This window comes from Cygnus atratus, chromosome 1 (assembly GCF_013377495.2).
Source record: "Cygnus atratus isolate AKBS03 ecotype Queensland, Australia chromosome 1, CAtr_DNAZoo_HiC_assembly, whole genome shotgun sequence".
NCBI lineage: Eukaryota > Metazoa > Chordata > Aves > Anseriformes > Anatidae > Cygnus > Cygnus atratus.
In genome coordinates, this window is record NC_066362.1 from 61,686,145 (window position 1) to 61,705,003 (window position 18,859).

The following is an 18,859-nucleotide window of genomic DNA, read 5'->3' on the forward strand; positions in this document are numbered from 1 at the left end:
CCCCCCACCATAGGCAGGGACACCTCCCACTAGACCAGGTTGCTCAAAGCCTCATCCATGCTGACCTTGGATACTTCTAGGGATGGGACATTCCAGACTTCTTTGGGCAACCTGCTCCAGTGTCTCCCCGCCCCATAGCAAAGAATTTCTTTCTAAAATCTAATCTAAATCTACTTAAAATTAGTTTAAAAACATTACCCCTTATCTTATCACTACAGTCCCTAGTAAATTATTTAGGTTTTTCTTATAGGATCCCCTCATTATTTATTTTATACTTTTTCTTTTTGACTTCCTAAAAATTTATTCTCTCCATTGAAGTTCCTGTTGTCCTCTTTTTGCCTTTCCTCTCCCATCTTAACGAGACAATACTACTGCATGAGGCAGTTTTATATTCACCAAATGGCTTGTGACTGGGGGAGTGTTCTAAACAAAAGGTAGAAATTTAGGATAATGTACACTTTTTTTCCTGTAAATTAAGATGATTTTTGCACAGCTTTTGCTTATGAAGGCATAAGGCTGGGATGTGCAAAAAGGTCTTAGAGTTAGCTTTCCAGCTCCTATTAACTTCTGAGAACTTAAGTCCACTTCGGTTGCAAATGACATTCTTCAGAAAAAAAAACACAGGTGAAATGGTTGCCTTCTTGGCAAGGGAGAGATGGTTTAAATAATGGAACTGAGAAGGCAGCAGTAGCTTTAATGAAGGTGAGGGCTTTGTAGGGATTTAGCAAGGAGTATTATTGTGGCATGTGAAGAGATTTTCTGACATCCAGGTAAGTTACTTTCTTCAACTAGTGAAATAAATACTATAATAGGTAACAGATAATTTGGAAGTGTGGCCTAGATCAACATATTGGAATAACCTCTCAGCTAAGTTTCAGTTCTAACACCTTTATTTTAATGCCAGATTAATTTTCGCTGCAAACCAACTTTCCGAGAAGGGGGCTCCAGGTCTCCAAGAGAGGTAAGTAATGGACAAATGATGGTTGCTTTTCATTTGATTTGTGGGCTGATTCACGTGGTGTGGAGCTGCAGCAGTGCTTCTAGATTCAGAAGAATCTTAGAGTATTGATTCCCTGTGGGATCTGTTCTTCACCCCAGAATAAATGTAAAATGAATTCTAGCTGAATTGCTGCATTACTTATACTGACAGGAACCATTTTGTCTTTCTGCTGTTTCTTTTCCCATTCACTCAGCCATTCTCTACTTTTTTTTCTATTTTTTTTTGTAGCATTTCATTTTTCTTTCTGACCTTTGAATTAGTATTTTGGCTTTTCTGTGCTTCCCTGAGCTTCAGCTGAACATTCCCTTCATTTTTTATTATATTTTTTTTCAAGCATTTCTCATGTTCAAAGATTTTTGTTAGTCAAAATATCAAACATTCAAAAACCCCATGGTTTGCATCCAACTACTGTATGAATCCAGCTCCCTTGAAGGTACTGGGTATTTAGTGTTCTTATAGCTATTTTTATAGCTATTTTTATGTATCTCTTATAGAGTTAGAAGTCAGTGGTTCCAAAAGAAAACAAAACAAAAAAATGAGTAAAAAACCCTGACCCCCAAAACCCTCAACAACAAAACCACCACCACCACCACCACCACCACCACCACCAAAAAAGAATAGATAGTTGTTGAAACTTATTTACACATTAGATTGTGGTGGTGTTTTTTTTTTCTTTTTTCTTGTTTTATTTAAAGAGGGGAAAAAAACCACAACCCTAACTGCTATAGTTGTTTTGGTTGCCAGTCTGGTGCTGTGGAAGCCCTTTTTCCGTAATCACAGTATGGAAGAAGACTTGGAAATGATTGCTTTTGCTTGTTGTTCTGTTTCATTTTTGGTAGTTATGGGAGAGAAATAGAACGCTACTTGTTTAAGAGTCACGGTTCGCTTCCCCAAAAGCAGAGATGGGGAAACTCAGAGACTCTCCTCCTCTTTCTTTGGTAGGATCATGTCACAGCTTGCTCTTAGCAGAGGTAGCTCAGTTCCCTGCCACATGAGTTCCTCTGTGCAGGCTGGCATAACAGCAGGGCACAAGTAAGGCTTCTTCTAACACTCTTGCCTGAAGAAAAGGAGCACTGCAGTCCTGCACATCCTCCATTCTCTTGCCCACCTCTTGATGCCATCCAGGGTGTAAGGATTCCAGACTACTTCAGTGACTGGTCCTTCTTCCCTGCCTTCCCTTTACCTGCATTGACTTGCAATATTTTTGCCTTTTAAGAGTATATTTCCAAGTAGAATATAACAAGGCCCTGTGTTGTGGCTGAGTATATATGTAGGTGATGCATATCTTCATGTAATGTACTTTCTTCTTTTTATAGAAGGACAACAAGGAAGTAGTTCTGGACACATTTTGACATGGATAAATAACCCTATCTTGTCCTTTTTCTTCACGTGGTTTTGGCTGTGTCTGAGGTTTTCAAGGGGGGACTACTGCATTTTACTCCAGAAATGATTGCCTTGGCTGAAGGGACCTTTTCTTTGATCTCTGTAAATCAATTTCACGTGGATGGTATCTTTTGAATGTAAGCTACCATCACTTCCTGTAACATTTTCTTTGTCCTTCTCTTGCAGAATTTTGTCCGACATCACTGGGTGCACAGACGGAGACAGGAGGGGAAATGTAAGCAGTGTGGAAAGGTAAGACTGCCCATGCAGCACAAACACAACACTGGGCACATATGCATTCAAGGTAGTCAGTAGCTACTTCCAGTCATGGAATATTTTCTTTGCTAAATACTTAGCCTCTCTTAAGCAGAAAATGACAAGACTGATGTGTTGAGTGGTAGCAGCCCTGATTCACGCATGGGAAGAGAAAAGGCAGTTGCATCTGTGCAGGAATGGCATATCTTATGAGCTGGACCATTGCGCTGCACAGGCCAATGAAAACGATGAGAAAGAAGGATAAGAAAGTGGCTCCTTGAGCTTTTTTCTTGGTTAAACCAACCCCGTGCCAATATTGTGCTCTCATAGTACTATTCTCTGCACCAAAATTGTGATTGCCTATTTTTTTCAGGCTTCCGGAAAAAGAAAGGCTGTTGCTTTCTTTCTGTCTCAGCAGACTCTAGGATTTGTGAGACTGCTTCACATTCACTATCTATGTGGCAAAACAAAAGTTTATTTCTAAAAAGCTATAAAAAGGAATAAGAAGAGCCTTATGTCCTGAGGACATTTCTTCTGAAATTTTATGAACCCCTGAAATTTGGTGAGAGATATTTAAATAATACAGGGATTTGATTTCCCTTCTCTAGCACTGCATTATATTTTTGTTTCTGTCTTACCATCAACTAGTAAGAAAGATTGTGTCTAATCTCCATGGCGTGGCACTTTAGTCAGAAGAAATCAGATTTGTATCTGAATAGTGATGTAGATTATCAGCTGCAGCAAGGCACACCATACAAATATGGTACCCTTTTATAAAAAGTGACATGTGAACACTGCAAGGAGGCACTTCACAGGCAGCATTCTTATGGCATGCCTCCTTTGCCCTTCTAGATTGGATCTCCCCTGAAGGCATTAGGATTTCATTTTACATATGGAGTTCTTGCAGTCTGTCACATTAAGACCTGTGCTGGTTACATGCATGTGGCCAGTGTAACCAGTCTGTCCTAAAATTCCTATCAGACCTTACTGGTGGGGGGAAGTTCAGAAGGAATTGTATTTTTCTGCAGATGTCATGATAAACAGGTTAATGGATATAGCCAAAATATGCTGGAGCTATGGAACCCTATGTGCTGTGTATGTGTGTGTGAGTGCCTTTATTAATGGGGGCTTTGATCCCAATTATTTAGGCAGATTGTAATAACCAGTTCAAACTGGGGATTCAGGTGCTCTTTTCCTCCAAATGTGTTTCCTCTGGTATACACAACTATTTACTTCCACAGGAACAACTCACAGCATGGAATTTCATGTGTTGCACAGAAATTGATTGCCAGTGAATCAGGGCTAATCAGGTACTGATAGGCTGATATTCTCACAAAGTTTTTCTCACTGAGGAAAGGAGGAAGAGCGAATTTTTGGTGGAGTATGGGGTCCCCCAGTGTTTCAACCTGATAGTCCATGTCACATCTCACTGTGACCTCCAGCACATCACTTTATTTCATCACTTCCTTTATTTGAAAAGTTAGCTTTCAAGTAATTACTATCTTACTTCAAACTATATATCTTTAGGAAGAATTAGTTCACATTTGTAATGCAAGTTGAGGATGAAAAGTGTTTCATTGTTATTTATCATTAATATGTTTTTATTGCTGTATCATTTTCTCTTATGACTCCCTAAAAACCAAATGGTTTACTGAATAAATGAAAAACAGTCCATCCAGAACTAGACAAGCTGCTCAGTCAGTCCATATGTTTAAAATATATCACTGATGGGCTGTGGAATTAATGTACTGAATTTTAGGTTTTTAGTAGAGATTTTGGGAGAGGATTTCTCTCCCGCTTGTTACAAACCAGAACAAAACGAAACATTTCATGACCGTGAGAGGCTGATTATTTTTAATACTTTGGGACAAGAAAGAGTAAGATTTGTAAGAAACAGTAAGAAGCACTAGACTAAGTGAATAAGAATAAAGTGCTTTGTCCAGTTTCAGCACTTGTCATGCATACTGTCACTCTGCTCTTGTGCACTGGAAATGCTTTTGTACTGAATAGAAGATTGGATCTGCCCAGGCAGAAGCAGCTGGATGGCTTGTCTTTGTGAAGCCATTTAGCCATGATCTGTTACTAAACTTGAACACACTAAATCACCTCCATTATGAAGAACCTGCTCTTTGAGTTTCTCTGAGTTTTTTTCTTAAAACCTTAGATACCAGTGTAAGGATTAAAAAAAATCTAGACAGAAGTGGCACAAGCTAAAAGCTTAGGGACTTGTCCTATGTTGGTGGTGTGGTCTACTGGCAAGCTGGTTTGAATATGCCCTGGGGACACCAGAAGAACTAGCTGCAATGTGTATTTCTGCACAGCAGGTAGATGGGGAGAACCTCCTCCCCATCAGTGTATTGATAGGGCTGTCCTCAGCTACTGCTTATGGACAGACTGTAGCTCAGTCTCTCAGCTGACAAGAGCATTGTACCTCTGGATGAGTTTTTGGTTGTTTATTTCTCCTTGCTGTGTTTGTCATTGTCAAGCACACCATTAGTGTCCTAATAGTCTCGTTTTTCCTGCATGTATCCAACTTGCATATATCCATCTCATTCCACAGCAGCTAGGACCTTAATTATGGATGCAGTGAAGAAATGTCCTTCTAGATGTTACTAAATCAGATTACCGTAACTCTTTTCCTTGGGTCTTGGATATTGACCAGCATGTGGGAGATTTGGGTAGTACGCAGCTTGTCAAAAAGAAAACCGACTCATAACCTCATGACCTGATAGAGAGACTTTCAATTAGGCAGAAAATTCTGGGCTGCTGAAGGGCTGCTTAATGTGGTAAAGAAAGACCTGATAAAAGACAAAGAACAAAGGATCCAGACAACTGCAAATTTGAAATAAATCTAGACTTAACATTGAAGTTGTCCATGACAAACTGTTCAGTGGAGTGCTGAACATTAACCCAAATCAATTCTTTTTCAGGTTAAATAAGCTTTAAGTGAACACAAATTTTTAGGCTATTACTCCAGTTACACTTTGTCACCTGTGTTATGTGCAAGAAGGGTATATTTGACCCAATGGTCTTTTCCAGACTTAGAATTTAGAGGAAAAAGATATGTCTGTTGAAATAGCATTCTACAAAATGAAATTCTTCTGTAAGGGAATAAAATCTCATATTTGCTGATAATGGTGATTTTTTTTTTCTCTTTAAACCTATAAAAATATACATATAAATAACTTTTTTATTTGAATTAGATAATGTTTGGTTTTTTTTTTGAGTTGACTAAAAGGATTTTGATCTGAGTCAGCTTAATAAAACAAACTTAATTTCCCAAATGAAACATTTCCAGACAGACATTGTAGTTGATTCAACTGTGCATTAAAAAAAATAAATAATAACAATAATAAAAAAAATCAATTTATTTTATTTTTAATATATATTTGTATTTAGGGCAAAAAAGACTGCAAAGAAAGAATGTTCTGTTCCACAGAAAATCTGAATCTTAGTCATATCTCTAGAAACCCATTAAAACAGTAATTCCTTGTCTGTTTCTTCTTCTTCCTTTCCCTCTTTAACTATACAATTTTAAAAATGCATTAAAATGTTTGTGTCTCTAAAGACTGGGGGGGAGGGTGGGGGGGGATATGAGAGGGTGAGATAGTGAAGTGCGCACATGCCCTAGCTGAAGAACCTTCTCCATGAATCCTGTTATTATATCCCTACAAAATCAGTTTGATGGCTAAGAGCTTTGAGGCTGGACCAAAGTATCTGACTGCACTGAACTGATTTAGCCTAGCACAGTTTCCCGACAAGAGTTTAAGCTGTAAATTTTGTTGTAGTCAGGAGCAATTTAATTCTTTTTCTCCTGTTTGTTGTAGGGCTTTCAGCAGAAGTTCTCCTTCCATAGTAAAGAGATTGTGGCCATCAGTTGTTCCTGGTGCAAGCTGGCGGTAAGTGGACAATACTCAGGACAAGTGGTAGCAGCTTCACTGAGTGGCCTCAAAGCAATTAATTCTGTTTGTCCCTGCTTTCAGGGTTTCTTCTCTCAGTGAATCACCCCCAGTTTTACTCTTTCTTTTCCTTTTGCTCAAAACCACCATAATTTTAGCTGGCTAACACATGAATCCTTCCAGGAGAAGAGTCTTGCTGCCCTGTGTAGTCACTGGCTACCTACCATCAACACAACGCTGCTGCCATCTCAAAGAGTCAAAGGGATTTTAATACATTTAGCAGAGTCAGGCTGGTTTATGAGACACAGACAGACACAGACACAGATTTCTAGGTTGGAAGAGACCTCAAGATCATCGAGTCCAACCTCCGACCTAACACTAAGTACTCCACTAAACCATATCGCTAAGCTCTACATCTAAACGTCTTTTCAAGACCTCCAGGGATGGTGACTCCACCACCTCCCTGGGCAGCCCGTTCCAATGCTTAATAACCCTTTCGGTAAAGAAGTACTTCCTAACATCCAACCTAAACCTCCCCTGTCGCAACTTTCGCCCATTCTCCCTCGTCCTGTCACCAGGCACGTGGGAGAACAGACCAACCCCACCTCACTACAGCCTCCTTTAAGGTAACTGTAGAGAGCGATAAGGTCGCCCCTGAGCCTCCTCTTCTCCAGGCTGAACAAGCCCAGCTCCCTCAGCCGCTCCTCGTAAGACTTGTTCTCCAGACCCCTCACCAGCTTGGTCACCCTTCTCTGGACTCGCTCGAGCACGTCCATGTCCTTCCTGTAGCGAGGGGCCCAAAACTGAACACAGTACTCAAGGTGCGGCCTCACCAGAGCCGAGTACAGGGGCACAATCACTTCCCTAGACCTGCTGGCCACACTGCTTCTTATACAGTCCAGGATGCTGTTGGCCTTCTTGGCCACCTGAGCACACTGCTGGCTCATATTCAGCCGACTATCAACCAATACTCCCAGGTCCTTCTCTGCCAGGCAGCTTTCCAGCCACTCATCTCCCAGCCTGTAGCTCTGCTTGGGGTTGTTGCGCCCCAGGTGCAGGACCCGGCACTTGGCCTTGTTGAACTTCATACAGTTGACCTCAGCCCATCGGTCCAGCCTATCCAGATCCTCCTGCAGAGCCTTCCTGCCCTCGAGCAGATCGACACACGCACTTAGCTTGGTGTCATCTGCAAACTTCTGCAAACTGAGCTTTAATCTGTGTTTATCTACGTAGGTATAAAGCATGACTAAGAAAGGCGATCTTTAGTTTTATGTTCTTAAAGCTCCCAGGGTTTGAGGTGGGAACTTGAGGATGACAGAGTTGGGAGCGTTGGTCCAGTTTTCTCAGTGTCATTCTCTTCTTCCTCTCCATGCTTCGCCTTTGTCTTTCGTGACCTCCTTATTGACTCTACTCATTTGCTCTTCTCCAGTTTCATAACAAAGTCACCTGCTTCATGCTACACCACATCGAGGAGCCGTGTTCCCTGGGGGCTCACGCAGCTGTCATTGTGCCTCCCACCTGGATCATTAAGGTGAAGAAACCTCAGGTAACTGCATGCTGATGTCTGTTTCTGAAGCTGTATGGCTGTACAGGGCCAGCCTGGCTTCGGCACTCAGTAGTCCTCCACTAAGGCATGCTTGTTCAACCTTGTCTCTCTCCCTGATACTCAGCATACATCCATGGTGACTATGAACCTGTATCCTCCTTCCCTTCCATCTAGCCATCAGTAGGTTTCCCTCTTTGGGATGATTAGCAGCAAACATGACTTTTGTTCTGAGCAATGCAGCTCAGGTTTGTTCCTCTTAACTGTGACTTCAGCTAGCATACTGCAAGAAATACACTGTGTTGGAGGTCAAGCATGCTCCATTAAATAGAGCTGAGCAAATACAGGGGAAAAACTGTTAACAAACATTCACTTGAACTGCAGTAAGAATTCACTGTAGCTGGTCTGCCTCTGAATTTTTCATTAAAGGACTCTTAAACAATCATGTCTTATTCACATCAGCTCTTGCTGAATGCCAGCAGTAAGCCCACATGCTCATTTAGTTGCAGGTAAAAAGGACAAGACTTCAAAGCTTTGCAATAGATGTGATATGTTTTAGAGAGGTTAATTCACTAATCAACACAATAGGGGGAGAAGGTATCCAAAAGAGAACTGGCCAAAAATTAAAAGGGGATTCCCGTCATGCAAGAAGTAGGTGGTTGTTGTTGTTGTTGTTATTTTGATTCCAGGTAGAAAAGAAACAGACAAACACACACTGAACAAAAGCATCTTTCATATGCTTTTTGGTATAGTTTCTTACAAAAACAGGAAGATTATTGAATTTGTTATATAATTTCTAGCTTACTAACCCCCCCCCCTTTTTTTTTTTTTTTTGGTGAGCCAACAATACACTACTGTTACCTTTATTTTTAAACAAAATCAGGAAAAGGTTATTAAAGACAACAAATACTAATTTTAATAAAAGAAAATAAACTAATAAAAACAATAGTATTCATATTTGAACCAATTAAGAAGTCTTTCTTTAATCTTTTAAGCTATTTTGGTCTATTTTATTTTTGGGGTTTCTATTAATTTTTTGCTTGCATTTGCATTTTTTATTTTGTATTTTTCTTATTTTTATATTAAAAAAATTGCACTTGTAATTTTCTCCTGATTTGGTGGTTGCCCAAAGGATGACTTTCTTAGAATATTTTTAGACAGTTTGCTTTCTTGTCCATTATTTTTTCAGAAAAGTTCAAAAGAAAATCTGATCTAGTTAATTATAATTCATAGGGAAAAAAGTACTTTAAATGCATGTTTTAAATGTTAGGCTTAATGAAAGTGTCTATTAGTTCTGTGTGCCTGAGTCATGAATGGAGAGGAAGTACTTCAGTCCAATTTTCCCTCCCATCATATGTCAAGTCTTTGAAATTCATGGTCAGTAGCATGCAAAAATCTTATCTTGAATAACTGAAGCTTTAGATGAATTGGAATGATATGTAACACAGAGGATGGGCAAGTTTCCACAACATTTCTGAACAACAATACCCAGTGCAGTATTAGTTTTGTGGAACGCATCTGTTGCTGTGGAAAATATTAACACATCTTTCAGATGCATCTTTAGATTTTTAGCAGAAATCTTGTTTGTTTTTATTCTTATTTTATTATTATTATTATTTTAGGAAGTTTTCTTCCCTCCTGCTGTTTCTGGCCAGCTCTACTTCTGTGTACTGTGACCCCTTTAACCCTATATGTGTGTTTGGTGAACACTATGGTTGCATTCAGTCCACATAATACAAACACAATATTCAAGTTTTTGTAAATTCAGATAGTAAATAAATATGTGTAATGAGCAATCTGTTTTTCACATATTCCATAATTGGAGTAAATTTGGCTAGAAGCCTTTTGGTTATAAATTATTTTCTCAGCTCTAGTTAACTACTCACATTGATCACGGGCAACTCCTGAAAAGAATTCCCTACTCATAAAGCTGGTTTTAGTTGTGCCTTCATCCTTTTTATTGGTTTTTAATTTCAAGCAAATAAGGTGGCTTTTTGTAGCAAAACCCTTGTCCTGAGTTTTGATTTTTCTTTTTCTTTTTATTGCTACGAAAAATGTTTTCCCATGCTTAGCTACAACATGGGTCACCACCTTTCAGATATTGGATTTGAATAAAGAGCACACTCCCCCTCTAATTACCCGCAATATTGTAGTAGTAAAACATGATGATGTAATTGGTTAAGGAAAAGTCTCTGCTTACACTCTTTACTTTCTAAGCGGGGAGCTTTTGCTGCTTGCAAGCAATTGATTACAAGAAGAATAATATTATGAATGGTTCAAATAGTTCTGGGATAGGTGGTAGCCCTGTCTGTAATGACCCATTTTCATACATGTAAAATTCCTGGTACCAATTTCATTTTATTCATAATGTGAGCCACTTCTGTAATGCTTTTACTGATTTCTGGTATTTATGTACTGTGTTAGCAGCACTTTGATACCATCTCTGATTTCCTAGGGTTCAAATCAATTCTGTCTTCTAGTTTGTGAAAGCTGTCAACCCTATTGCCCTGTCACATTTTGTTATAAGTCAGGCATGGTAGCCCAAGTGGTGTTAGTGCTAGGAATAGGCTAGCTATGCTTTTGCTGTGTGAGAAAAGAAGACAATGAGAAGGTGTACATCTGGCTGATGTACTTATAATTCAGTCTGTCTTCTGTTTGTGAGGGCAAAGGCAGTAATTGTAAGATTCTATTTTATTTTATTATTTTATTTTTTCTATTCAAGGTGAGTAAACATGGTATTTTCTCCTTCTACTAATCCTTCAAGGCCTTCAAAAAGTGTTAGTGAATCTTTATACTTCTGGGTTTATTTCTTCCCTTCCTCAATTGCTGGCTGCAGCTGTCTTGCCCGACTGTGGTTTGTGAACAACCAGAAGATGGTCAAGATTGACCTTCTCAGAAGCTGTTAATTGTTTACATCATTTGAAGCCCAACATGTTAAAAGCCTTTGAAAATGAAGACTGAAATGTTGCAAAGGAAAAGGTTGAACAGGTTCATTAGATCTGCTCAAGATAGTCTGTGGCCCTCACACCAACCAATACCATGCAAGGACTCCAATTCTGTTCATTTAGCTAAGCTTGTTTAGAACTATAGTGACCATGCAATAATACCAAAAATCTCTCTTTGAAGATGGCCAAACTGACATCCACAAAGGAGAGGTTTCCTCTCTAGATGCAAGTTAGGATTTACTTATGGTGCACAGTTAAAGGTATGCTTTGCTATCAAGTATTATGCTGAATAACGTTATTATTTTGTAAAAATACTCATCACCTTGTTATGTGGACAAGGTAGTACACATCCATTTCTTCAGTTCCATGTGTGAAGACTGATGATTACTCTTGGCTGTTATTCTTCTGCATGTTTGCAAAGAGAACCTGCATATGTTTGATCAGCTTCTTACCTTTCATCTGCTATAGATGTGCAGTTATCATTATTATAACAAAGATTTAGGTTCTCTTAACACTATACACATAAGCATGCTAAAAAAAAAGAAAAGCAAAATAACATAGTTGTGTTGTAACATATGTTATTGCTTTTTGAGTGTAGAAATGAAAAAATGTTATGATGGAGGCTTAGACTAAAACTCTTTCCTTAATATAGTTGTATGCCTCTTCCCACCCCAACCATAGGCAAGAAAAGAGTTATGCTATGATGTGATTTAATGACAGCTACACTTAAACAGTCTTTACATTATTTGTTAAAGTAGGCAATACTTTGTTGAACTATCTTTACTCTTTCCAGAAGAATTTCACTGGCCTTAAGTCCATCTATTGTGGAGGCAGAATTAACATGTACAGTCCTTCAAGTGGTACAATTAAGTACTTTCCTGACATAATACCTGACTTGAGTTACAGTCTATGATTTGCCAGTAGAGTTCACTGCACATTACCAATAAGATAGGTATTTTAAATTTTACACCTGGAGAGACTGGAGCCCAAGGAAAAGTCTTGATATGCCCATGACCTTTCAGCAGATAGCTGGGAAGACTGTGGATAGACTAATCTCTGATCTGTCCTATTTTGCCCCATGCCAGGGAGGATTGTTTAGCAGAAATCAGCTGAGAAAATAGGCCAAGAACCCTACTGCTCGCGGCTGCCTGCTGAACCTTTGAGGCTAATGTACTGTACCTTTATATTGACATAAAGACTTTTGTCTACCTTCAGTCTGACTCTTTATATAGGGCAATGATAGACTATGAAGGTGATACTGTCCATCCACTTCTGTGGTCAGTGCAGTCTTCATGATTTATTGTGTTTTCAACACTTTGTATCAGAGTAGGGAAGAATAAGAATGCCTTCTTAAATAGTTTCTCAAACTATGACATAAGAGGGCAAGTACCGAGGAATTCATTTGCTGAACCATATTGTCTTTAATATTTTCAGTAAGCAACGAGGCATGAATACATCAATGTCCACAAGAAAAGTTGGGAGGTGACAAAAAGTTTGGGACCTTTTGCTCTACAGCAGGCTTCTCTTGGTCTGGTTGAAAAAGAAGAGGATAGTGTCTTTAGCAATTTGAGTTAGATAGCTGTTAATGTTTCCACGTTTCAGAGAAGTCAGGAAAAACTAACTTCTGCATCTGATGTATTGTACTGGGGTTTTGAAATTCTGGAAGTAGGTATTAGGTATACCAAGGGAGAATCTAGTAACTCTTCTTATTAACGTAATGGCATTACTGGTTAGTGAACAGGATTAAGTAGGGACATATCACTACTTACAGACTTGGTGATGTCTGATCATTAATTTCTTTTCATTAATGATACACTTTTGAATAACATCGGGACAGAAATTAACTTCTGGACGAGCTGAGTGGATCTTGCTTCCCTCTTGAAGCCAGAAAACAATCAATTAACTTTCTTCTAATTTCCTGTGTTACTTTCTTTCCTAGTAATGCACAGACCAAGAGTTGAAATACTTAGGAAATATTTACAGTATTTCCTATAATACAAAATCTCATTCATATGGAAAAGGAAAGATTTTCCTGCTGATATGATATCAGGTACTGCATTTTAAGGAAAAACAATAATTCCTTTTTTGGTATGTTCTTATCAACCAGAAGACCTTTATGGTCCAGTATTATTAAGTAGGCTATTGCCAGCCTGGAGAACAGCTTTCATGCATTTTTTTTTAGTTTCTGCAAAAATACAAGCAGTTTTGCTTTTTTTTTTTTTCCTGTGGTTCAGTGATATTATTTAAACCAAGCAAACAAAAAAACCCACAAATCCTTAAATGTTAACAATTCACATTGTTCCTCACCAGATGATCACACAAGCTTCTTGACAAGCTGGAACTGACTCTGCAGTGCCAACATCATACACCATGGTGCCTACATTATGTTGAGTCATAGTGGTTGCCAGAGCTAAAACTTGTTGTTTTCTTTCCTAAAAAAAAAAAAAAAAAAAAAAAAAAACATGAAAAATATCTCATTTATCATGTTTTTTATTACATCTTTATGCAGGTGGTCTCCATACCAGGAGACGAGCCTGATTGGGCAGGAGACTGGAGCCCCGAAGGGGAAATGGGCGTCTCCTACCCCTATTGGGAGGGTTGGCAGGTACAACATGTGGTGTTATGTGAGTCTATGGGAACATCTGATCTTTTTCCCCCCTCACAGCGTGGGAAAGTTTCCAGTTCCAAAGCACCAGTCTGGTCTCCGTGTGTGGCTTTCTCCATAAACGGTGGTGTGGAAGTGTAAAGCATGCAGCGCATGTGATTTAAATCTTGAGCATGTGCCAAATACTCTTATCATTCTCCAAGTGGACATGCATGGAAGAGCTTCATAAAGGGGCTCTGTCTGTGCCTGTCTTCTCAATTTTGTTTTGCTTTTCATGTGTTCTTTTTTTTTTTTTTTTTGACATAGAACTCATTAAAGACTTCAACGCGACGAAAGAAGAGAACATCTTTTAAAAGAAAAGCCAGCAAAAGAGGCAATGAAGTAAGTATTTCAGAGCTTTGAAAATCAGTCCCCTTTTATTTGAATGTATAATTGCAGATTTTAAAGTTTTTTTACTTTTTTTTTTAATGTAGATTTAAAAAAAATATTCTTTTTTACTGGAAAATTCCATATTACTGAATTTGTTGTGAGAAAAGACATGTTTTGTCAAAAACTCATATGAGAAGTCTCTTAATTGCTGAATTATTTTTTTCAAGAAACAACATAGCAGACTCCAGGACTACCAGCAAACTAATGAAACAGCATCCCCTTGGGGTGTGAAAGACTCAGCTCAGACACTTGGGTTCAATTAGGTGGAACAGGATTGTAAAAATGGGGTTGTGAAATCCATGGTGAGTGTATTGACTGCAAGGGTCTCAGCTTGAGGTGGTTTGCAGGTCCAGTTGGATAATTTCTCCCTTGGTTGATCTCCAGTTGGAGATATTCTGCTTGTGTGAAATTTGACATTGGGCCACAGAGAAAAAAATCATACTAATGGTCCTATGGTTAGGTTTACTTATTTTCTTACCGAATTGTCTTAGCTGGATACATTTAGTCTCAACTGAGCACCATATTATCATGGCTATACTGTTTCCAATACCCAAAGTAGTTTTGTCAGAGCTATTTTGGGTCTTCTGCATGTTATGCCAGGGAAGCTTACCCTTTCCATAGCTTTTACTAAAGTTATTTCTTGCTTCTGTTTCTCAGGATAACAAAGGTCGGCCATTTGTGATAAAGCCTATCTCCTCTCCACTCATGAAACCATTGCTGGTTTTTGTCAATCCAAAAAGTGGAGGGAACCAGGTAAGGTTTAGTCTAATAACAGTGTTTCTGCAGATAAGAATAGTTTTCAGTCAATCATGAATAAGAACTCTATGCAGTCTCCTAGAAGAGGTGCTTGCTGTTGAATGCCCTTTATACCTCCATCTAATTCTACTGAAGTGGAAGGAAAGGATACTTGAATATATGAGCAGTTGTCTCAAGTTGAAAGGAATCTGAAATGTTATTTTGGAAGTTTTCAGAACTCATCTTTCCACAGAAATTTTAGATTCCTGGTGAAGTGTCTAAGACTTCTTTTATGCAAAATATGATGTAATTTTACAAGGAAAGCCCAGTGAATGTGAAATGCCACATTGTTATGGCATTTAAGAAATCACTTCTGTTCCTATACTATACCTTAAAGAACCAGGTGATATTTTGGTGAAAGGTTGACCAATCTGCACTGAGTTGAGGGAGCAGCGGTGCAGCGACTGCCCAGAGTCCTTGGTTCCTGCTTCACAAGATAGTAGAAGCTTACGGTTATAAGGGTTCATGGTGGTGATGGTGGGTGTCAAAGAAACATCATTGCTTGAATGATGGGCAGGACACTGTTCACTATGGTGACTTTGCCTGCAAGCTTTTTCATCTTTTTGCTGTCATGGATGTCAGGCTGAGGATGAGTGGGATAACAGAGGTTTATAGTTGCATGTGGTCAGAGGTAGGAGAACAGGTTTCTGTAGGAAATAAATCTTTGGTCTGAACCTGAGTTCTTATTCTTATGAACTGTTAGTGATCTGTGTTGTTAAATTCAATTTATATGTATACATGTGCACTGTGCATGAATTGTTGGGTCTCTATTGGGGGGTCATCAGCTACACCACTTTTGTATTTTTCTTGGTTTATTTTTGCATTATAAATCACAGAGGAAGGAAAAGCAGTCCAAATATAGTGAATAATGAGCACTATTATTTCTAATAATCATTATACAATTCATAATTTCCCTTCCTTTGATTTTTCTCTTTTCCCAGGGCACCAAGATTCTCCAAACGTTTATGTGGTATTTGAATCCACGCCAAGTATTTGATCTCTCTCAGGAAGGGCCAAAAGATGCGTAAGTTCTCAAGCACTCACCATGTGAACCATAATTCTTTTTATATCAGGAAAGCAGATGAACATCTAGCTTGGAAAGATTGGTAGACTAATGATGCTGATACATATTATCCAGAATCAGTTTCAGAGTATAGTTAAGCCCTTAAAATGACTTCAGATAAGGTGCTTAAGCATGTGAATGAAAATGACAAGGCTTGGGGGTCTTAACACTGGCTTTAAATACCTATGAGGAAGCTACTGAGAAGACAGAGCCTGACCCTTTACAGCACCGTGGCAGGAGGGGCAAGAAACAGTGGACAAATTGTCCAAAGAGAAGTTTGAAATGAGAGGGGACCTGTCTAGATATAATGAAAGACTTTTTCACTGTGAGGACGGTTACCCGTTGGAACAGGTTCTCTTCGTATGTGGAGATTTTTGAGCCCCAGCTTGATGAGACCCTGAGAAACATGGTCTGATCTCAGTGTTGACTCTGCTTTGAGCTGGAGCTGAACTAGAGGTTCCTTCAAACTCAAATTGTCTTGTTTTCCTGTGATTGACTATGACAAGTTAATAGGTTATCTGTTAAATAGGAGGTTACTTCTATTGTATTTTCTCTGTTGTGTTGTCTGCAAATTCTATCCTCACGTATAACTATGTGTATCTAAATAAATATGTTTATACATGTGTGGAGACAACCAATTGGAGTTGACGTTCTGGTATTGTGGGTGATACCTATTCAGGAAAAGGTAGTTCATATGAAACAAGATGGGGATGGCATATACACCATTCTAATAGATGTGTGAGAGGTATGGCAGCTTTGTTATTCAGATATGATCTTTTACATTTGTCAAGGAGCACCCTCTATTGGCCAGATTTTGATTGTTGTTCCTTTTGTTAAATGACTTGGGAGTGCCCACAGCAAGTGACAGAAGCAGAGACAAAGGATGTTACACGATCTTCATATTGTAAATAGATACATAGAGGATGTTTTAAGAATTTTGTCTACAAGAGAAGTAGGACAAACCTGTAGACGGCTATCCTTTAACACAAAATCACATATTAGGAAAACATCATTGAATCTTGTTCAAAGTTACTGCTTTAAAATGTACATCAGAGCACCAACTGAAGGCAATTGCATGGCTGATCAGATTCAGGTAGTCGAAGTAGGGAGTTCATTGAACAGTACATTATGCCTAAATCTCAGTAGAGTCTATGGGCTGCGGATCCCACAGTGCTTGACCATTTCCTAGTGGCTGATCATTATAAAGGGGTGAAGCTGCTTTTATATTTCCATAGATGACAGCAGCATGAAACTGTCTTTGATTGCTGACTAACTGATGCTGCTTATCTGGGCAGTGGTTGAAGGGTGAGTGTCCCTCAGGAGGACCTGTCTTTAAAGGGGTGATTCTCACTGCTAAAAGACCACCCTTCTTTGTTGTTTGAGGCAAGGATCTTTGCTTTACTTAACCGTCTGTTCAGTGATATTTTGACAATCTGGGCAGGACAAAAGGACACTGATCATTTAAAATCATATATTTACCTATATGAGAATGGACCAAATGTTTGCTATTCATATTCTAAAGCACTCTTTATTTATTTTTTCCTGCTGAAACACCTGCCACTCTTCTCATGATGTACAGAAGCTTTAAAGTAGATTTACAGTTTTCAGAGCTGTGTAATGGAGTTAAAGGAGAATTAGATCCCCTCCACTGGGAGACATTTTACGAGGCCTCTCTTTAATGCAACTGATAGAACAGGTCTTTTTTGGCTTTCCTGTTGGTATCTTATATTAGATAGCCAGAGAAGAGCTCTGTTAGGTGATATTGTCTTCCATGGTATTAAAGAAATACAATTATCAGTTGAAGGAGCTGTCATGCTCTAAACGCTTCAGAAACAGAGCTCAGCAAACTCTGATGAGAAACACTATGTTTGGTTTAAAACCCCCAATGTTTACATTTGTTGCCTTAGGATAAGAGGACAATGGAAGGTTTTATCATCTCCAGAGGGAGAGCACCTGGCCTTTCAGGCTACATGTTCCCATGTTAAACAGAAAAAATACTTCTCAGGAGTGGTTGTCTAACTGTGAAAGAAGGCCTCATGTCATTTATTTTATTTTATTTTTCTGCCTCCACCCTATGCCACTGATAATGGATATTCTAGAGAAAAATAAGTGGCTGTTAAACTGTCACTCAGCAAAATGCATAAATATTACCTGCATTGTTCTGTTGACTTTTTTTTTCACTTTTTTTTTGTTTTTCCCTCCCTCGGCCAGGCTGGAGCTGTACAGAAAAGTGCCAAACCTGCGGATCCTGGCCTGTGGTGGGGATGGGACGGTAGGTGACCAGTGCCTGGCAGCCCTTTGGTCATTGCCTAGAGATAAAAGTGGTCACAGTCATGGGTTTCCCACCATGTGGTGCCTGTAGAGCACATTTTTGATTGTATCCCCACCTTACGTTTATTAAATCTACTCATTTTTTTTCCTCTTTTCTATGTGATCTGGCCTGCTTAGTGATGGGGCTATATTCTTATGTCTAATGTCCTAGGTTCTATCTGCTTTATGCATAAAGATTTGGCACAGCTTAAAAAATAAAGACCTTCTTTGTTGGCCTTCTCTCACTATTTGCACAGATCTGAGGATCTAGCAGGTTAAATCGGTGTCTGGGGGTCATTAAATCTTAACTTAATCATTTTCTGCTGTTGTCTTCATGATGTCTGAGTACAGTCAAATGGGGGTCTCCTCTGTGCCCCAAGTTTCCTCATTTTCTTTAAAAATTCACTGTGAGGAAGTGGTCATACTACTAGCCTGGGATCTGGCAGATTTAGGTTCAGGAGTTTCCTTGCTATTGATTTTCTATGTGTTCTTGTATAAGTGAGTAGGATCTGATCTTTAAAGAATTTAGGCACCTTCAGATGGGGATGGGCTCTTGCAGTTTTGGGGCCTGGAGGCCAAGAATGATAATGAAGTAATTACAACTGCGTTAATCTTACCAGTACTTAAGAATA

At 39.0% G+C, this 18,859-nt stretch overlaps 1 protein-coding gene across 1 annotated transcript in view; it reads left to right on the forward strand.

Moving 5' to 3' along the window:
- Window positions 1-2,569: 2,569 nt before the first annotated feature.
- DGKI (diacylglycerol kinase iota) overlaps window positions 2,570-18,859 on the forward strand; it is a 118,659-nt gene continuing 102,369 nt past the window's right edge. The window contains exons 1-7 of the mRNA XM_035568556.1: window positions 2,570-2,635; window positions 6,466-6,537; window positions 7,967-8,083; window positions 13,937-14,011; window positions 14,717-14,812; window positions 15,796-15,878; window positions 18,129-18,189. Coding sequence (XP_035424449.1) covers window positions 7,991-8,083; window positions 13,937-14,011; window positions 14,717-14,812; window positions 15,796-15,878; window positions 18,129-18,189 — 408 coding nt within the window. The 5' untranslated portion in view covers window positions 2,570-2,635; window positions 6,466-6,537; window positions 7,967-7,990. The remainder of the gene's footprint in view (window positions 2,636-6,465; window positions 6,538-7,966; window positions 8,084-13,936; window positions 14,012-14,716; window positions 14,813-15,795; window positions 15,879-18,128; window positions 18,190-18,859) is intronic.